At 42.9% G+C, this 17,576-nt stretch overlaps 1 protein-coding gene across 1 annotated transcript in view; it reads left to right on the top strand.

Annotated features, from left to right (window-relative positions):
• The window catches only part of TANC1 (tetratricopeptide repeat, ankyrin repeat and coiled-coil containing 1), a 152,315-nt gene that overhangs the window by 53,620 nt on the left and 81,119 nt on the right, over window positions 1-17,576 (top strand). Inside the window, exons 5-6 of the mRNA XM_065413377.1 lie at window positions 2,737-2,867; window positions 4,164-4,353. Coding sequence (XP_065269449.1) covers window positions 2,737-2,867; window positions 4,164-4,353 — 321 coding nt within the window. The remainder of the gene's footprint in view (window positions 1-2,736; window positions 2,868-4,163; window positions 4,354-17,576) is intronic.

Below are 17,576 nucleotides of genomic sequence, written 5' to 3' on the forward strand. Positions count from 1 at the left end.
ACAAGGCTCAGAGATGAGGCTTGTCTTTATTTCTGCCTCATTTGGGATACATCAGTCAGTCAGTGCACTAGGACTTTGAAGTGCAGCTCAGCAACTTCTTCCTGTCTTGAGAGATGGCAATATAACACAGTTTAAATTTAAAATAATACATTTCGGCTTCAAAAACTATCAAATTAAACAGGTCTTGTGATTTGTGTTTGCATAAGTTGATGTATTCGTGCATTCGTGTTGAAGGTCTTTGAGCATCTGATCGTCCTCCATAAGTTTAAGTGCAGAGGGCAGCCTGCCTTCTTATAAGAATCCTTTAACTGTCTCCAGATCCTCCCTAGTGTGCTTCACCAGCTAGAAGGGATTCTTACTCTATTAATCTGTGCAATTCACTTATTCTTTATCTGTTTTTTTCCATCTGTAAGCTTGGGTATAATGATGCTTACTTAGAGCCAGCCAAGTACCCTGAGAAACTCAGCTAAAGAAGTCTGGGTTTTTACACAGTCCTCCTCTGACACTATTGTTGGAAGATTGAGGCTGGAGGCCCCGTCCTCTGATTTGATCAAATCTTCTCTCCAAAAAAAGATAAAAAGATATTGCAGCATGGAACTGCTGGCACCCTCTCACTGCATGTAATCCAGAACAAGCAGGCTGCATAATCCAAACAGTTTAGTTGGATAGTTCTTTGTCTTCATGATGGAAGAAACCAGAGAAAATCTTAGCCTCCATCACTACATGTGTGCTCCCCACCTAGTCTCTGCTTAGAGTTCCTGATGCGAGGTAACCTGTTCCAAATCCAACTAATGCATTTGAGCAGTAGCCTGGATCATTAACTCTCTGTCCTTGATAAATTGAGTTTTTGCACCTAAGCGGTTGGATGCCATAGATTTTTGAATTGACAATAAAGAACTGCATTGTGTATGATGTTGGTTTGAGGAGGGGAGTTTTTGTAGTTGGGTAGGTGACAGGGCTGTTAGCAGCTGAGAAGACATGGGGAAATGGTTTGAGGTTGTGTGATTAGCACATCAGCTAGATATTTTTCCTTATCAGCAGTGAAATAATGAACAATTTGAACATTTTAAAAATGCCATTTTTAGATTTTGGCATTTAAACCTGTTTAGATGAAAGCTACCTGTATTAGAGCTTATTGTTCTTTGGAAGACAAGACTGCACTGATTCCATTCAATTATTTTAAAAGTTTTCTTTGCAGTCATAAGGTCCAGAAACTTTAAAATTTAAGGTTAGATTCTGGAGCACAAATTACACAATAAGAGAGAGATTCTGCAACAAATTGTGCATGCACTGAATACAATAAGGCACCACAAAAATGTATGTTGTTTTTGTTGTTATATCTACAGTTGAGATTGCAAAATGGTTTCATTATTAACCTCTGTTTTTATAAACAACTTTCCAGAATACTGCTATTAAAAATTATTGGAATGGAGTCATAATCTTACATGAACCTTCACAAACGCAAGCTTTAACTATACTTGGAAATGATGTTGAATTTTATCTTATGTTTACTAACACAATGTCAAACACAGTAGACCGGGGTGGGCAAACTTTTTGGCCTGAGGGCCACATCTGGGTGGGAAAATTGTATGCAGGGCTGGGGCAGGGGGTTGGGGTGCGAGAGGGAGTGCAGGGTGTGGGAGGGGGTGCAGTGTGCAGGAAGGGGCTCAGGGCAAGGAGATTGGGGTGCAGGGAGGGGTGCGGAGTGCAGGAGGGGCTCAGGGCAGGGGGTTGGGGTGCAGGAGGGGTGTGAGGTGCAGCAGGGGGCTCAGGGCAGGGGGTTGGGGTACAGGAGGGGTGCAGGGTGCGGCAGGGGGTGCAGGGTGCGGCAGGGGCCTCAGGGCAGGGGGTTGGGTGCAGCAGGGGGTGCGTTGGGGGCTCAGGGCAGGGGATTGGGGTGCAAGGTGCAGGAGGGGTTTAGGGTGTGGGCTCCGGCCCAGCGCCGCTTACCTAGAGCGGCTCCAGGGTGGCAGCAGCGTGCAGTGGGACCAGGGCAGACTCCCTGCCTGCCCTGGCCCCAAGCCACGCCACGCTGTGCCAGGAAGCGGCCGGCACCATGTCCCTGCAGCCCCTGGGGAAGGGGGGGCACAGGGCTCTGCGCGCTGCCCTTGCCGCTCCTCCAAGTATCTCCCCTGAAGCTCCCATTGGCCGTGGTTCCCCGTTCCTGGCCAATGGGAGCTGCGGGGGGCGGTGCCTGGAGGTGAGGGCAACACACTGAGCTCTCTGCCCCCTCCCTCCCCCCACACACCCCAGGGGCCACAGGGATGTGGTGCCAGCTGCTTCACAGAGTGGTGCGGGGCTTGCAGCGCCACGGGGGGGGGGGGGGCAATCCCGCGGGCTGGATCCAAAGCCCTGAGGGGCCGGATCCGGCCTGCGGGCCATAGTTTGCCCACCCCTGCATTAGACAGTAGACATGAACTGTTGTGTTTAAAATGCTCTCAGCTAGTTGTGTATAACACTAGGTTATTGATTACTGAACATATCTTACAAGTCAGGCAAAAATGCAAATGAACCTAAGACAAATCTACCTTTTAAAGCTTATTAGACAAAAAAGTAAGACGTTTGTCTACTGTACTATATTACATTCAGTTAACTAAAACCTTGCAGATAGAAAAATCAGTGTTGAGATTTGATTGCAGTCTCTTAATTTTTTATTTATTTTTTTACCTCTAGCAACAGTTTCCAAGTATAATACTGTAATTCTTCATCAAAGTTCAATCTTTTATTTTGGTACAGAAGGAAAGCCTGATAAAGAATCAAACTGTTCACCTGCAGCACAAGAACTGATGACAAGATTGGGATTTTTACTGGGAGAAGGGATCCCAACCTCTGGACACATAACTGTAGAAGAAAAAAATGAAACCATGGTATGATAAAAGAACATACCTTAACTCTCATTCTAACTCTGAGATAAGAACCGTTTTCCTAAGAGTTAATTGCAGTCATTTGATATTTAACAAACCAATTTGACTGTATTCATAAAAATGCATGTCATGGAACTTGTAGGTGAATCAGAACCTGTAGAGGTTTTTTAATTGATAAATGATCTCAACCCCTTCCCCTAAGAATAAAGGGCAGTGAGATTTTTTTAAAATAATTGGCTTATACGGTCAATTTTAGAATGATTTGTATGGGGGAAATGTTAGTAATGGTTAAAATAGCAGATCTTGTGAAGGGCACCTCCTCTTCAACCCCCCCCCCCCCCCCCCGTTGAGCCCTGTTTCACTTCTGCTCTGTGATGTCTGTGTTTGGAAGCAGTGAGGGGAGAGGAATGAGAGGCTGATGTCCTATCCCTCTACAAAAATGTCATGTGTTGACTGAGATCCCTCAATAGCCATCAGTCTTTATGCTTATCCCAGGCCTCCTAAATCTTAAGAACATAAGAATGGCCGTACTGGGTCAGACCAAAGGTCCATCTAGCCCAGTATCTGGCTACCGACAGTGGCCAATTCCAGGTGCCCCAGAGGGAGTGAACCTAACAGGCAATGATCAAGTGATCTCTCTCCTGCCATCCATCTCCATCCTCTGACGAACAGAGGCTAGGGACACCATTCTTACCCATCCTGGCTAATAGCCATTTATGGACTTAGCCACCATGAATTTATCCAGTCCCCTTTTAAACATTGTTATAGTCCTAGCCTTCACAACCTCCTCAGGTAAGGAGTTCCACAAGTTGACTGTGCGCTGCGTGAAGAAGAACTTCCTTTTATTTGTTTTAAACCTGCTGCCTATTAATTTCATTTGGTGACCCCTAGTTCTTGTATTATGGGAATAAGTAAATAATCTTATAACATCAACTTAGTTTTCAATGGTGGTGAAGTGTGAGCAAGACAACGATCCCAGAGTTTAAATGGAGAGAATGAATAAAGCATTTGTTTTCAGCAAAATGTTTAAAAGAAAGGAAATCTGCCTAGCAGCCAATTTTTCCTCGAACAATGTGTTTCTCCTTTATTTCTTCAAAATCATCACTTTTGAAAGAGTATTTCAGGACCATGTCTCTGAATCTCCCAAATCACTGAGAATAAAATGTAGGAATTAAAGTTCTGTACAGAAATGGGTTCTTCAGGTTTTGTCATTCTTCTATTTCATCTCAGTAATTCTAATGTTCAAGAAATGATGTGCTGTCTTCTGTGCAGTAATTGTTTGTTTCATTCATGTTGTAGTGCACAGTAACCAGTCAAGGAGTCAGCCCCTGCTCTACACTAACAAGCAGCACTACGTCACCCAGCACTGATAGTCCCTGCTCAACGCTGAATAGCTGTATTGGCAAAACAGCAGCTAATAAAAGTAGTCCCTGTGGGACCATTAGCAGCCCTAGCTCCACACTGGAAAGCAAGGACAGTGGAATTATAGGTAAGCAACCGTATTCTTAGTAATGTAAAAACTTACCGGATATCTTCTCTTGTTGTTTAGTGTTTATATAGAGAGAAGGACCAGACCACAATATGTTCTCCTGTCTAATTCTACTTAATAATTTGGCTCTAGTTCCTATGCTTGAGAGGATTTAAAAGTGCTGCTCTTTCTCTAACAGCATTGTCATTTCAGGTGTGCATTTTCACCTTTTCCTGTTCATGTTTCTAATACCCCTTGTTTCTTTTTCTTTATCCCTCTTATTAGTTTTCTCTTCAGTTCTTTCTCTGTTTTCTAATAACTGCCTACACTTCTACCCTTCCCTTGTCTCTTTCTTCTTCTTGGCATGTGCTTCTGCACACAGTAGTGTTTTGCCATGGAGATGCCCACAGTTGTTTGAAACCAGTCTGTTAGCTTCCAACCAAAAAGTATTTAGTATTGCTGCTACAGGGAAGTGCTACTGTACTGTTCATGAGCACAGTCAGATCATGCTAATTAAAAACAATGCAGGTTTTTCCAAGGTTAATGAGTATGGAAGGAGGATTTAAACAGGGTGACAAGGGACAAGTGAAATTCTGGTGATCCTCCACAAAATCGATAACTTTGGGCAGGAGGGAATGTAGTTATTCCCAGTTATTCACAGCATGGAAGGAATATCTCTCTAGTGAAAGCAGCCTTCACAGTAAAAGTCAAGGATTAATTTATTTACCATTGCTAGGTACCTTAATATTTAAATAAGAATATGCGTGTTAAGGGAAAATTCAAAGCTCTGGGCCTTTGTGTATTCCATCTTCTCTTTCCGTCCTCTGTCCTGAAGAGTTTAGTCTTATTTTTCTGTCTTATATGTAGGGACCTACCAAATTCATGGTCCATTTTGGTCAATTTCACAGCCGTAGGATTTTAAAAATAGTAAATTTCATGATTTCGGCTATTTAAATCTGAAACTTCACGGTGTCATAATTGTAGGGGTCCTGACCCAAAAAGGAGTTGTGTGTGTGGGGGGGGTCGCAAGGTTATTTTAGGGAGGGTTGCGGTACTGCTACCCTTATTGCTGCAGGCGGTGGCGCTACCTTCAGAGCTGGAAAAACTGAGAGTGGCGGCTGCTGGCCGGGAGTCCAGCTCTGAAAGTAGAGCTACCGCCAGCAGCAGCACAGAGGGAAGGATGGCAGGGCATGGTATTGCCACCCTTCCTTGTGCGCTGCTGCCTGCAGAACTGGGCCCTCAGTCAGCAGCCGCCACTCTCCGGCTGCCCAGCTCTGAAGGCAGCGCAGAAGTAAGGGTGGCAATATGACGATCTGTCCCCACCCCCGTCCTAAAATAACCATTCAACACTCCTTTCCCCCTCCCCCGCAACTCCCTTTTGGGTCAGGACCCCCAATTTGAGAAACACTGGTCTCCTCCATGAAATTGGTATAGTATAGGGTAAAAGTACACAAAAGACACGATTTCATGGTCTGTGATGCGTTTTTCATGGCCACAAATTTGGTAGGGCCCTACTTATATATTACTGAGCATACTGATGCTTGACAGAAACACATAATGCAAACAGTCTTGCGAAATATTTGTCATGATTTCAGTACCTCCATTTAAAGAACTGCCGGGACGGCAAACCGCGGCGAGTGGGGGCCGCGATCGGCCGAACCTGCCACATCAGCAGGTAAATAAACTGGTAAATAATCCTATTACGACTAGACCAAACTGGTAAATTGGCCCGGCCCGCCAGGGTGCTTACCCTGGCGAGCCGCGTGCCAAACGTTGCCAACCCCTGATCTAGAGTACCAGTTGATCTGGGGTAAGTGACTGGATTCTTGGGACTGGGAGCAACCTGATGTGGTGTGATTTTTGGCTTAACTGACCTTTTATCACAAAGTCTAGTTTTCCGGGTGGCAAGATAGACTGGAGAGTCTAAGCAGACTGTCTGTGACTCCATCATAAAACTGGTATAATGATCGAGAAGTTAACATTTGTTAATGGCTTGGTGAAATCTAATTCTAGAACACACCACCAGTTTGGGATGTCTGCCCTGTTTTCTGACAGTCTGCCCTGAGGTAGGCACTCACAGTCATGAGCCACTCCAGACAGCATGACAGATTGGTCTAGTTGTAATAGGATCCACATGCCACAGGTCAGTTAGCCTTAAAGATCATAACCCAACACTGTTCAAAGTTAAAACTCTCAATATCAAATGTAAAGGGTTAAAGTTTAGTTACAATGAGTGGATCACAGTCATATGAGGGTCTTGACACAAAAGACCTTCTTAAAAAATATGTAAAAATAGGGGAATATTCCATAAAAAGAGACTCAGACCAGGAACTGAAAGCTTTGCTCATAGACTTTGACCAGAGAGCAGGGTCTGAGCATCCCCATACTCTAGATGCCACAAGACAGCTGCAGCGGAACTGGTTTGGCTGAGGCACCTGGAAGCCAAGAAAGAACGTGAGCATGAAATAAGGATGAGGGAACTCCGGATCAAAGAGACAAAAGAAACGGAGGAAGCTGAGGAGAGAGAGCCTACCAAAGATGCAAAGCTGATGCTGAAATTGAGATGGAAGCCCACCAAAGACACATGGAGCAGCTAGGAGCTGAGAACCAAGCGCATGCCCTGCATTTCAAAATTCTGGAGCAACAAAAGGAGCAGCCGCAGACTGTGAGTACATCCCCTCACAACAGCAGAGAGTGGGAGAAAGCCTTCCTGATTTATCAAGAGACTGACTGCATTGAGCAGTTCCTATCCACCTTCAAAAGACTGTGGGATCCATAAGATTCCAGAGGATGAATGGATGCCTGTCCTCTTAATCCAGTTGACTGGGTAAGCCAGATAGGTTTTAATTATATGGAGGAGACTGATGCTAAGGTGTATAAGTAATTATGAAAAAATGTATTGAAGAGGTCCTCACCTCTGAGTCCTATCAGTTCAAGCAAATAATTTAAATATTGCAAGATCTACAGTTAGTCAGAAAGTCAGTGACATGCAATGTAGTAAAGAGGGCTACATTCACCACCTTTTGCTGATGGAAAGAATTTCAGATGAATGTATTCCCTCTTTCTACCATTACAATTTTTTTGCTGATTTCCACTCTGGGATCTAGCACTGGTGGTAATAATACGCTCTTCTATAGCACATTTCACTTTGCAGTTTGACCATTCAGCTATTTTAGCATTTCATAGCAAAATGGAGCAATAAAACGTAGTAATCATGCCTTAGTAATCTATTTTAGTGTGGTTATCTCAGAAACAGATAGTCTCCCTGAGAACATGTTGTCTTAAGATAGTTAGCAAAATTGTCCTCCAGTCCCTTATCATGTGTCAAGTGACATGCGTATCTTGGAAGAGAGATTTTCTATTTGCTGTCATATAAGTTAGAAGAAGGAAAAGAATACATTAATAATTGTATTCTCCCTTTCTCTGACTTTTTCAGCATTGTTCCATCTACCTTGGAGATAGGTCAACTTTGAAATAAATCTGGGGCTCACAATTTCTCAAAACAAAGCATCTGCAACTGATAAGAGGGAAATTCCATTGTGACTCTTAAATATTACTTATTGTAAACATTAATTGGATGTTTTTTACTTTTTGCTTTAGAAAATTATATGAACTCGTTTCACAACTGAAAACGCTAACATGTTAGTAGAGGTCACTGTTAGCCAGAAGTTTAATTGATTAAGCTTTAGGATATGCCTGTGAGGTAAAGTAGGTAAGTACTTTACCCTGTTACCTATCTGTTAAACTGAGTCAGAGAGGTTGTCACTAGCCTGAGGTCATACATCAAGTCATTAGCAGAGCTGAGGGTATGACCCTAGAGCAGTGGTCCCCAACCTTTTTGTGGCCAGTAGCACATTCATGTTTTCAGAAGAGTGTGGCGGGCGCCAACAATTTTTCAAGGCTTATTTTGTATTTGTACATTAAATAATACGAAAAACATCATACTTAATATTACATAAGATATGAATCCAGAGAGAAGAGAGAAACTGGAGAGAAGGCACGAGGATAGAGAACACCGGCGTCCGCAGCCTTCAGCCCCGGAGTTCTCTGGCCCCCGCAGGTGTGGGGCTGCGGCTTCTCTCCGGCTTAAGCCGCGGCCCTGTGCCTGCCAGGAACAGAGAACACCGCGCCCGCAGCCTGCAGCCCCGGAGTTCTCTGTCTCCGTCAGGCGCGGGGCTGCAGCTTCTCTCCTCTGCTGGGCACTAGGCGGGCGCACATAAATGCCCCGGCAGGTGCCATGGTGCCCGCGGGCACCGCGTTGGGGACCACTGCCCTAGAGTCTTAGGGCTTGTCTATAATTAAAAGTTTTGCCACTTTAACTATACTGGTATAGGTAGAGCAGCAAAACAAAAAACAGACCTAAAAAAACAACAACCCCTGTACTGTGCAGGCAGTTTTGTCAATATAAAAGCACTTATAGCAATATACCTAGTTCAGGAAATGATGTAAGCTATACCAGTATAAGGCATCTTTATACTGGTGTAACTATTTTGGTTTAAAAACAAAAACCCCCACACTTCCCAACTTGATAAAGCTTGACTGGTAAAACTGTTAAGTGTTGACCAAGTCTTGGACTTTTCTGGTAGACACTCCTTGCCAAAGTCTGAAAATTTTTATAGCTTCTGTAAGATAGTGGTAAATAACTATAACCAGTTGTTAAAAAGTTAGTCATTTTGACTTTAAATTTTCACTTGACTATGGTTTTCAAATAAATGATTGCTCTGCTCACTGATGCTCAGCATTTTAGATGTATTTTGTTGAAAAAAAAATTGATTTTGCCAATTGTTTAAGGGCTATGCGCTATATTCATTCACTAATAATTTAAGTGCTATTTAAGTTAATGAGAATGACATTCATTTGAGGGCAAAATTTGGCCCTAACAATGGACTTAAACTACACTAATTTTGTGCCGATATGAGCTCTTAATTCCCCCACCCCCTTGTAAATAACAAAAAGTCTAGATTTTAGAAAACCAGACAACTGCTCATTCTGGCAAGTGAGATGGGGTTTTCCCCTCTCAACTCACGTTTCATGCCTTGGCATAATTTCCTTTCTTTTAAAAGGAGCCTCTTCCAGTTAGAACTCATTTCTTTAAAGCAATTGTCTCTTCTTCGAGTTAGGGAACACACCTCAAATGGAAGTTTTGAGACCACTTCCTATAAACATTTTAAAGAGGTATTATAGAGTTCTATTTAAGTCTCTTATGAACTCCACTATAATTAAAATTTATATTATTAAAATTATCTTAATTATACCCTCACCTACATCATTTTTTTTCCTGTTTATTGTTGTGGCTTTACAGTTATTTGCTGGAAAAATGGGGTTCTCCTTTCTTGCTTGTAACATACTTTTTGCATTGCAGTATTCCTATATACAGCTCTGCAATCTAATAGTAGTCTATGTGCATACTGTATGTATGCAGCTTTATTTTTAAATAGTTGAGCACTTACTATACAACATGTGCTCAGTGTTGTGTATAATATAAACTTTAACTCAAACTAGGTACTTTTTAGTTCGCGCCAGTGATGAGAGAGGTCTTGTTGAATAATTAAATATGGGTTTGGGAGTGGAGGGGAGGGGAAGAACAGCGTTTGAATTTAGTGGCAGCATGAAAAGAGACCAGAAATGATCCAGTTGGAGTGTTGAAAGGAGTGTAGGAGGAAACTGGAGCAGACATAGGCAGGGCAGTATTGTATAGTGTCTTGAATTTTGTGTGTGTGTGTGTGTGTGGTTCCTGACCCTGAGACCCTCATAGAAATGATTTGCTACAGTTCATGATGGACATAGTCTGCTGAGCTTAATGATTGATTTAAAATATAGCCTTCCATCTCTCACATCTTCTCCCAAATCCATGGAAAACAAATTCCTTGGGAATCCATTTGGAGACTGTTTAAGATCTGTATGGCCCAGACCTGCTCCATAGATGAAGTAGGCAGAAAAATGGGGAGTGTAAATTACTCCTCCAAAAAATTCTTAATCACCATTACCATTACTATGAATATTGTCAAGAAGTGAAGTGGGGAGACACGTCTGATAAATAAACTTTATTTTGGTTTTGTATAAAAAATGTGTATAGTTGTGCATTCAGATTTGTTAATAGCATTAAATGTGCATTTTGAATAGAGTTTAGCAAGTATATCTTTTGTAACGTTTTCAGCACAGTTCACCCAACCATGAAAATAGCTTGTTCTTCCATGCTACTTAAGAAGGCTTCCATTGTATTTTCATTCCCACTTGGTTATTCTGGGCCAGCAGGCCCTTTGACGGGAAAGCTTCCCTTCCCTCCCCTCCCCCTACTGCTGGCTCAAGCTTCTTTTAGTCTTCTAATGCTTTACTGACATCGTCTCTGCTTCCATTGAGTTTGACGTAATGGAGGTGGAGGCAGGTTTTCATCTTTAGCAGTGAGCTAAATAGGAGAAAAGCCTGGGCTACTCGCCAAAACATAAGCTTTCCTGGAAACTTGCTACCCTTTCAGTATGGAAGGCTTGAGTGGAGCTCTTCCCTGGCTTTATTTTTTTAAATCCAAGGGGAATCCTCATTTATAATATTTCAGAAAGGGCCAAGTTGTTCCGACACAAGAATAAAAATGCAATAACTCTGTCATGCAGAAATATGATGAGGGATGAGGATTACTGAATGCTTTATAAAAGCCTTAGCTTTTACAGTCCATAATTGTTATGCCAAATTGTTGGTATTTCTTTAAATAAGGTCCTATTTTAAAATACATCACTTACAAATCCCTTTAAATGTAATGCTCAAGCCTGGTTTACACCTAAAATGTAGGACAACCTAGCTCCGTTTCTCAGGGCTGGGAAGAGTGTCACCCCATGCGATGTAGTTAGGTCAACTTAGCTGTGATGACTTAATTACCACCTCTCGAGAGACTGATTTACTTTATACACAGCATGAATTATGAACATCATCCAATATTTTTATCTAAAGCAGAACTAATTATTTTTATCTAAAGCAGAACTAATTATTTTTAAATGTGTTGATTTTATAAACATCACTGAAAATAGCAAACTTTATAAGCCTCCAAGTGCATGAGTGACTAAGCTAGCAGCTTAGTTTGGTAATCAGCACACCTATACATAATCTTAGGGCTTGTCTGCATAGCGCGTTAGTGCACACCAGCGTGTTGCGTGCAGTACTGCCTGACTACATCAGCGTGCACTAGGAAACTTTTACTGTTTGTCTGTGTGGACCCTGCTGGCAATGTGTGACATATTGGTGTACACTCGAATTTACACCCCAGCTGGTGTGCACTAACAGCCCGTGTAGACAAGCCCTTTGAGATCGACCTAAGTGCACTTGCTTTGGTAGTTGCGCAGTCCATGGAGGCTCTGTGAGCCTCCTGGGTTACTTATTCTGAGGAATCACTTCTCTCTTACCTGCCGTTACCCCCACTCTTTTGAATGAGGAGACACGGTGCCAGTTTTAGTCTTACATTGATGCTTAAATGACTCCTTAATCTCATTTATCCCCTGTGGAGGATGGAGAGACTAGGATCTGGAATTGGGAGCAAGGGTGCTCATGTGTAGAAAGGGAACAATGTATTTTGCATGGTTTTATGGTGGCCTTTGCATACCATACAAACCTATTCTCTGACTTGGGTGCCCCACTCTAGAGCCACTATAAATCTCCTTTTGGGGCATACACACCCCAGAAGATCCCAAAAATCGATAGGTTGGGTGGGACAACAAATTCAGACACAAATATTTTTGGGTTAACTCTGTTTCTCTTCTCCTTACTCCTTCTTTGTTCTTTTCTAATGATCCTGTCACCCATTTTTTTTTATCCTCCATCTTTTATTACTTTATTTAGACTAGTAGTTTTAGAGGAAATCTTTCTCTGAGAAAAATCTTAAGGATTAAAAATACCCGGGACTGTGTAACCCTAGTGTGTCTTCAGCTGGTGCCTGAGTTTATAACAGTGTTTCATTTTCTTTCCTGTTTAAGTTTAAAAAAAACAAAAAACAAAAAAAAACTTTTTTAAATGAAGCAATTATGGCTGTTTGCTTTTTCTTCCAGTTATTTGTTTTAGATGTTTTAATATAGTTTTGAATTCTTAGATGGAAATGCTGTTGAAGTTAGTTGTAAACTTAGAAACTTCATGTGTCTAAAACGTATTGTATGTCCCTGTTTTTTGTCAACTGTTAAATAACACTTGAATAAATATTATGAAACGTAGATGGGGTTTCAAATAAAATTTTATTTCACTTTGATTATAAAATATATCCTACTTTGCAGTTATATCATGCTTTTCACCGAAAGACATATTAGTGTTTTCCCAAATACTAATTTAACAAAATAAGCTTTCTGACACATTTTGAGGCAAGAAAGAAAACAGTGCACAGCACAGCAATACTAGAGAACAAGTTAGGATATGAAGTGAAGAATATCATATCTAGCTAAAAATTTAGGGAGAATCCAGGAAAATGGACTGTAATTACTAGAGGTGGAATTTGACCAAAGATGCTGAAGTTTCATACCTCTGCTTTTTCAAGTATTGTTATGAGATCTGTAATAACTACTAGTGATCAGGAGTTGACTTTGCTAGTTTTGTCCAAATGACAGCCCCTGCAGCAGTACAGTGCACACTAGCACCATACTGGGCACTGGTTCATTATTGATTTGACCATTCAGTACAATAGGAGCTACCCTTTTCTCTGTCACCACATCCAGAAACACTAGTATGTTCTTTGGTGCATGGATGGAAGAAGCCCATTCTGGTTCTACCATGCTTTTTTATGACACCTGATATGATCACAACACACAGTGCAGTGGCATAGGAACCAGCAAACAGGAGTTTGAGTGGAAATATGTTGGAGGAGAAGAGAGGCAAGCACCTGTTCCTTAGGGGCAGTGAGAATTTAGGAGGGAAGGCTATGACAGCTACAGAGACAGTAGTGATGGTGACCCAAGGAATGGATGAGACCATGAAGATGACCAGATGTGGAAGCTGTGCGATGTACATTATTCTGGAGAGGGTACTTGAAAAGTGTGTTATTTGTATGAATTGCCCCCTGATTGATCTGGTGGAAGAGAAGATCTGAGGTTTGGAGATACAGCTAAAAATTATGGTTGAGTTTCAAAGGGGATTTGAGCAGATGATGGAGGGAAGGAGAGAGGTGACTAAAGGGAAACCTCAAGACTTGCGGATGCATGATGGACCAGAGGATTGTGAGGGTACACTGCTGGATGAAGAAAGTGGCCAGTGAAAGGGTGTAACTTCCGACTAAGAGAGAGGAAAAGGCTGGCTAGCGAAGAAGAAATAGAACTGAGTAATAGGTTCACTGAGTTGGAAAATGAAGGGGAGAGGCAGGCAGTAACCAAAGATGGGAGGGCAAATAAGATGAGAAGAGCAGCGAGTCCTACAAGAAGAGGGAAAGAGACAATAGAAATAGCCAGAGTTTGGAGCCACAGGAGGATAGAGGATGACTTGCAGAAGATTGCAAGTGAGAACAAAAGATTGCAAGTGCAACCAGAAAGAACAGAAGGGGGAAGACTGGAGAATCTCATCAACACCAGGAAGAGGCAGATCTATGTGATTGGGGTCTCCCTACTAAGAACAACAGACAGGCCTGTCACCAGAGCTAATTTGGAGAACAGAAGTGGTTCTCTCTGTCAGGAGAGATGTGGGATGTGGACCTGAGGCTGAAGAGGATCCTAACGGGAATAGAAAAGAATCCAGGGATTGTCCTTCATGTCGAACAAATGATACTGCTAGATTGTCATTGAAATGCATCAAGGAAGACTACAGCAGGCTGGGGAAGATGCTTGAAGAAATGGAGGCTTGAGTGATCTTCAGTGGGAACCTGTCCCTAAAGGAGGAGACAAACGTAAGACAAATTTATGATGATCAACCGATGTGTCAGGCAGTGGTGTTATAAGGAGGGTTTTGGGATGTTCAATCACTGGGAGGCATTTATGGATAGAGAATTGTTCTCATGGGATGGACTCCAGCTGAGTAGAGAGGAAAATAGACTTCTGGGATGGAGGTTGGAGCAACTAATTAAAAGAGCTTTTAATGAGGAATTCAGAGAAGACAGGAGATGCTTATGTAATTTGCATGCCTGACTCTAATATTGAGTGGGAGGAAAATCAAGAAGGAGAGGATACAGCAATGGAGAAAAGAGCAGCAAAAGGTCAGAAAATGGACAGTGAGAGGAAAGATACTGACAGTGGTACTGGCACTAACCGTCAGGGGATACTGGCAGTAAAATGACTGTACATTATTGAGCGAAGAATCTTGGTGAAGCCAAGTAGAAACAGCTAAGATGTCATCTGTACACCAATGCAAGGAGCCTGAGTAACAAAATGGAGGAAGTAGAACTACTGGTGCAGAAAGTGAAATTATATTATATATATTATAGGGATAACAAAACATGGTGGAGTAGTAGTCATGCCTGGAATGCAGGTATTGAAGGGTATGTGCTGTTCAGGAAAGACAGAAATAAAAGGTAAATGTGGTAGAGTAACATTGTATATAAATGATGAGGTAGACTGTAAAGAAATTAGAAGTGATGGAATGGATAAAATGGAATCACTTTGGGAAAGAAAGGTAACAGATGCTCCACTGGGATAGTGTTTGGGATCTGCGACAGATGCCCGGGATCTGATTTGGATATGCATGAGACCTGTTTAATATTTTTAATTAAATAAATGCTTCTGGAAATTGTGTGACTATGGGATGTAGGTTGGAGGACAAGTGCTACTAATAATAGTAGGGCCCAGATATTCCTGGATGTGTGAGCTGGCACATTTTTTTAATCAAACAGTCACTGAACCAACAAGAACTGATTGATGCCCCATTAGACTTAGTATTGGTAAGTAGCAAGAATCTAATAGAAAAACTGGTTGTAGAGGACAATATTGTCTTGAGTGACCATGAGTTAATTCAGTTTAAACTAAATGGAAGGATAAAACAAAAATAGGTCTGCAGCTAGGGTCCTTGATTTCAAAAGGGCAAATTTTATAAAAATTAATGGAATTAGTTATGGAAGTGGACTGAATTGAGGAACACAAGGATCTGAATGTGTAGGAGGCTTGGAATTACTTTGTCAAAGTTGCAGAAACTATCTGAAGCCTGCATCCCAAGCAACTGGAAAAAATTCATAGGGAAGGGTTGCAGACCCAACTGGATGAACAAGCATCTCAAAGAGGTTAAGAGAAAGCAGAAAGCCTACAAGGACTGGAAGATGACATGTATCAGCAAGGAAAGCCACTTCTTGGAGGTCAGAAATCATAGGTAAAAAGTGAGAACTGTCAAATGCCAAGCAGAGTTGGACCTTGCAAAGGAAATTACAGTTGACAGTGAAAGGTTCTTTAGCCATATAAATAGAAAACAAGGAAAGAAGAAGTGGGACAACTAAGCACTGAGGGGTGGGGTGGAGATTAAAGTTAATCTAGGTATGGCCCAGCCTGGACCCAGGCCCATCCTGTCCCGTCGCAACCCCAGCCGTGGCCCGGGCCCGGATCCAGGCACGGCTGGGGCAACCTTTCCCCGGCCCTAACCCAGCCCCGGCCAGGACCTGCTGAGGCCAGGGAAGGGGGTCATATCCTGTAGTCCCAGCCTCAGAGCTGCCGCAGCGGGGAGAGGCACCTCTTCCCCCACCAGCCCAGGTGCTGCTGCAGGGACATATAGATGGGGGGAGTCCTCTCTCCCCACGTTAGCCCCAGAGCATCCTCCTGCATCCCAAACCCCTCATTCCTGGCCCAATCCCAGAGCCCTCACCCCCACCCGGAGCCCCCTCACCCCTGTTCCCAACCCTTTGCCCCAGCCCTGAGCCCCTCATCCCCGGTACAAGCTGGGGAATGTGTCAGTTGGAAGAGACTGACGAGGAGAAAAACCTTGGTTAGTCACATAGAATCATAGAGCTATAGGGTTAAAAGGGACCGCAAGGATCATCTCGTCTAACCCCCTGTCAAGTTGCATAATTTGTCACAGGATGATCATGAATTGCTAATGTGATGTGACTGTGCAAAAGGCTAATGTAATCCTAGGACACATCAGGTGAGATATTTCCAATAGAGATAGGGGAAATATTACCATTATGCAAGACGCTGGTGAGATCTTATTATTATGTGCAGTTCCGATCTCCCATGTTTGAGAGATGAATTCAAACTGGAGCAAGTGCAGAGAAGGGCGACTAGAATGATCAGAGAAATGGCGAATCTACCTTACGAGAGAGATGTGGGCTGTGGGAGGGAGTTTGGGTGCAGGAGTGGTCTCCAGACCTGGGCAGAATGTAGGGGTGTAGGAGGGGGTATGGGGTGCTGGTTCCGGGGGGGGCTCAGAGCTGGGGCAGAGGGTTGGGGTGCAGGAGGGAGTATGGGGTGCTGTCTCCGGGAGGGGGCTCAGGGCTGGGGGTTGGGGTGCGTGCTCCCGCTGGGCAGCACTTACCTCGGGCAGCTCCCGGTAGGCGGCGCAGCGGGGCTAAGGCAGGCTCCCTGCCTGCCCCGGCCACATGCTGCTCCCAGAAGTGGCCAGCAAGCTCTGGCGGTTCCGGGGGGGGCGGAGGGGGATGTGACTCCCGCATGCTGCTCCTGCCTGCAAGAACTGCCTCCGCATCTCCCATTGGCCGCAGTTCCCCGTTCCTGGCCAATGGGAGCTGCGGGGGTGGTGCTTGAAGGCAGAAGCAGTGTGCAGTGATGGACTTTTAGGAGCTGGAGATCGCAGTCGATTGGTTGGTGACCACTTGTCTATGGTATACCTTCATGCCATAAAAGTCTGTTTTGTATGGGAAATTATTTGTTGTTGCTTTCCTGTTTTGCATTGCTTTAATTTAAAAAACAACACAAAATTATAATTGATCCTTGGTGTTAACTGCATTCTGTACAGATTGAAATGTTTCTGAAATTGGTGAGCCAATAATTTCCGGGTGTTTTAATCTAAATTTCATTTACAGATACATCAACATTCTTTGCACCAGGATTTTAAAAAGATGATTAGGGAAATATTCCTTCAGATATCTTGAGTTGAGATCCTTCATTTTTACTTCATAATAAGCATATTGAAACAGCAGCTGGTTTTTTCATACTTGTAGTGGATTGTCAGGTGGCTTGTTTACTGAACAAAAACTGATTAGAAAAGGAAGTGGGTGGTGCAGTTTGCTATTGTATGTTTGTAGACAGCAAAGTTATAATCTGTGGAATTGTTACAAAGCTAGCCATGGGAAAGATATATTCCAAACTTTAAAGTTTGGTATACATCAAAACCACTGTATTAAACACTTCCTCTTC

This window comes from Emys orbicularis, chromosome 11 (genome assembly GCF_028017835.1).
Source record: "Emys orbicularis isolate rEmyOrb1 chromosome 11, rEmyOrb1.hap1, whole genome shotgun sequence".
In the NCBI taxonomy this organism is placed as follows: domain Eukaryota; kingdom Metazoa; phylum Chordata; order Testudines; family Emydidae; genus Emys; species Emys orbicularis.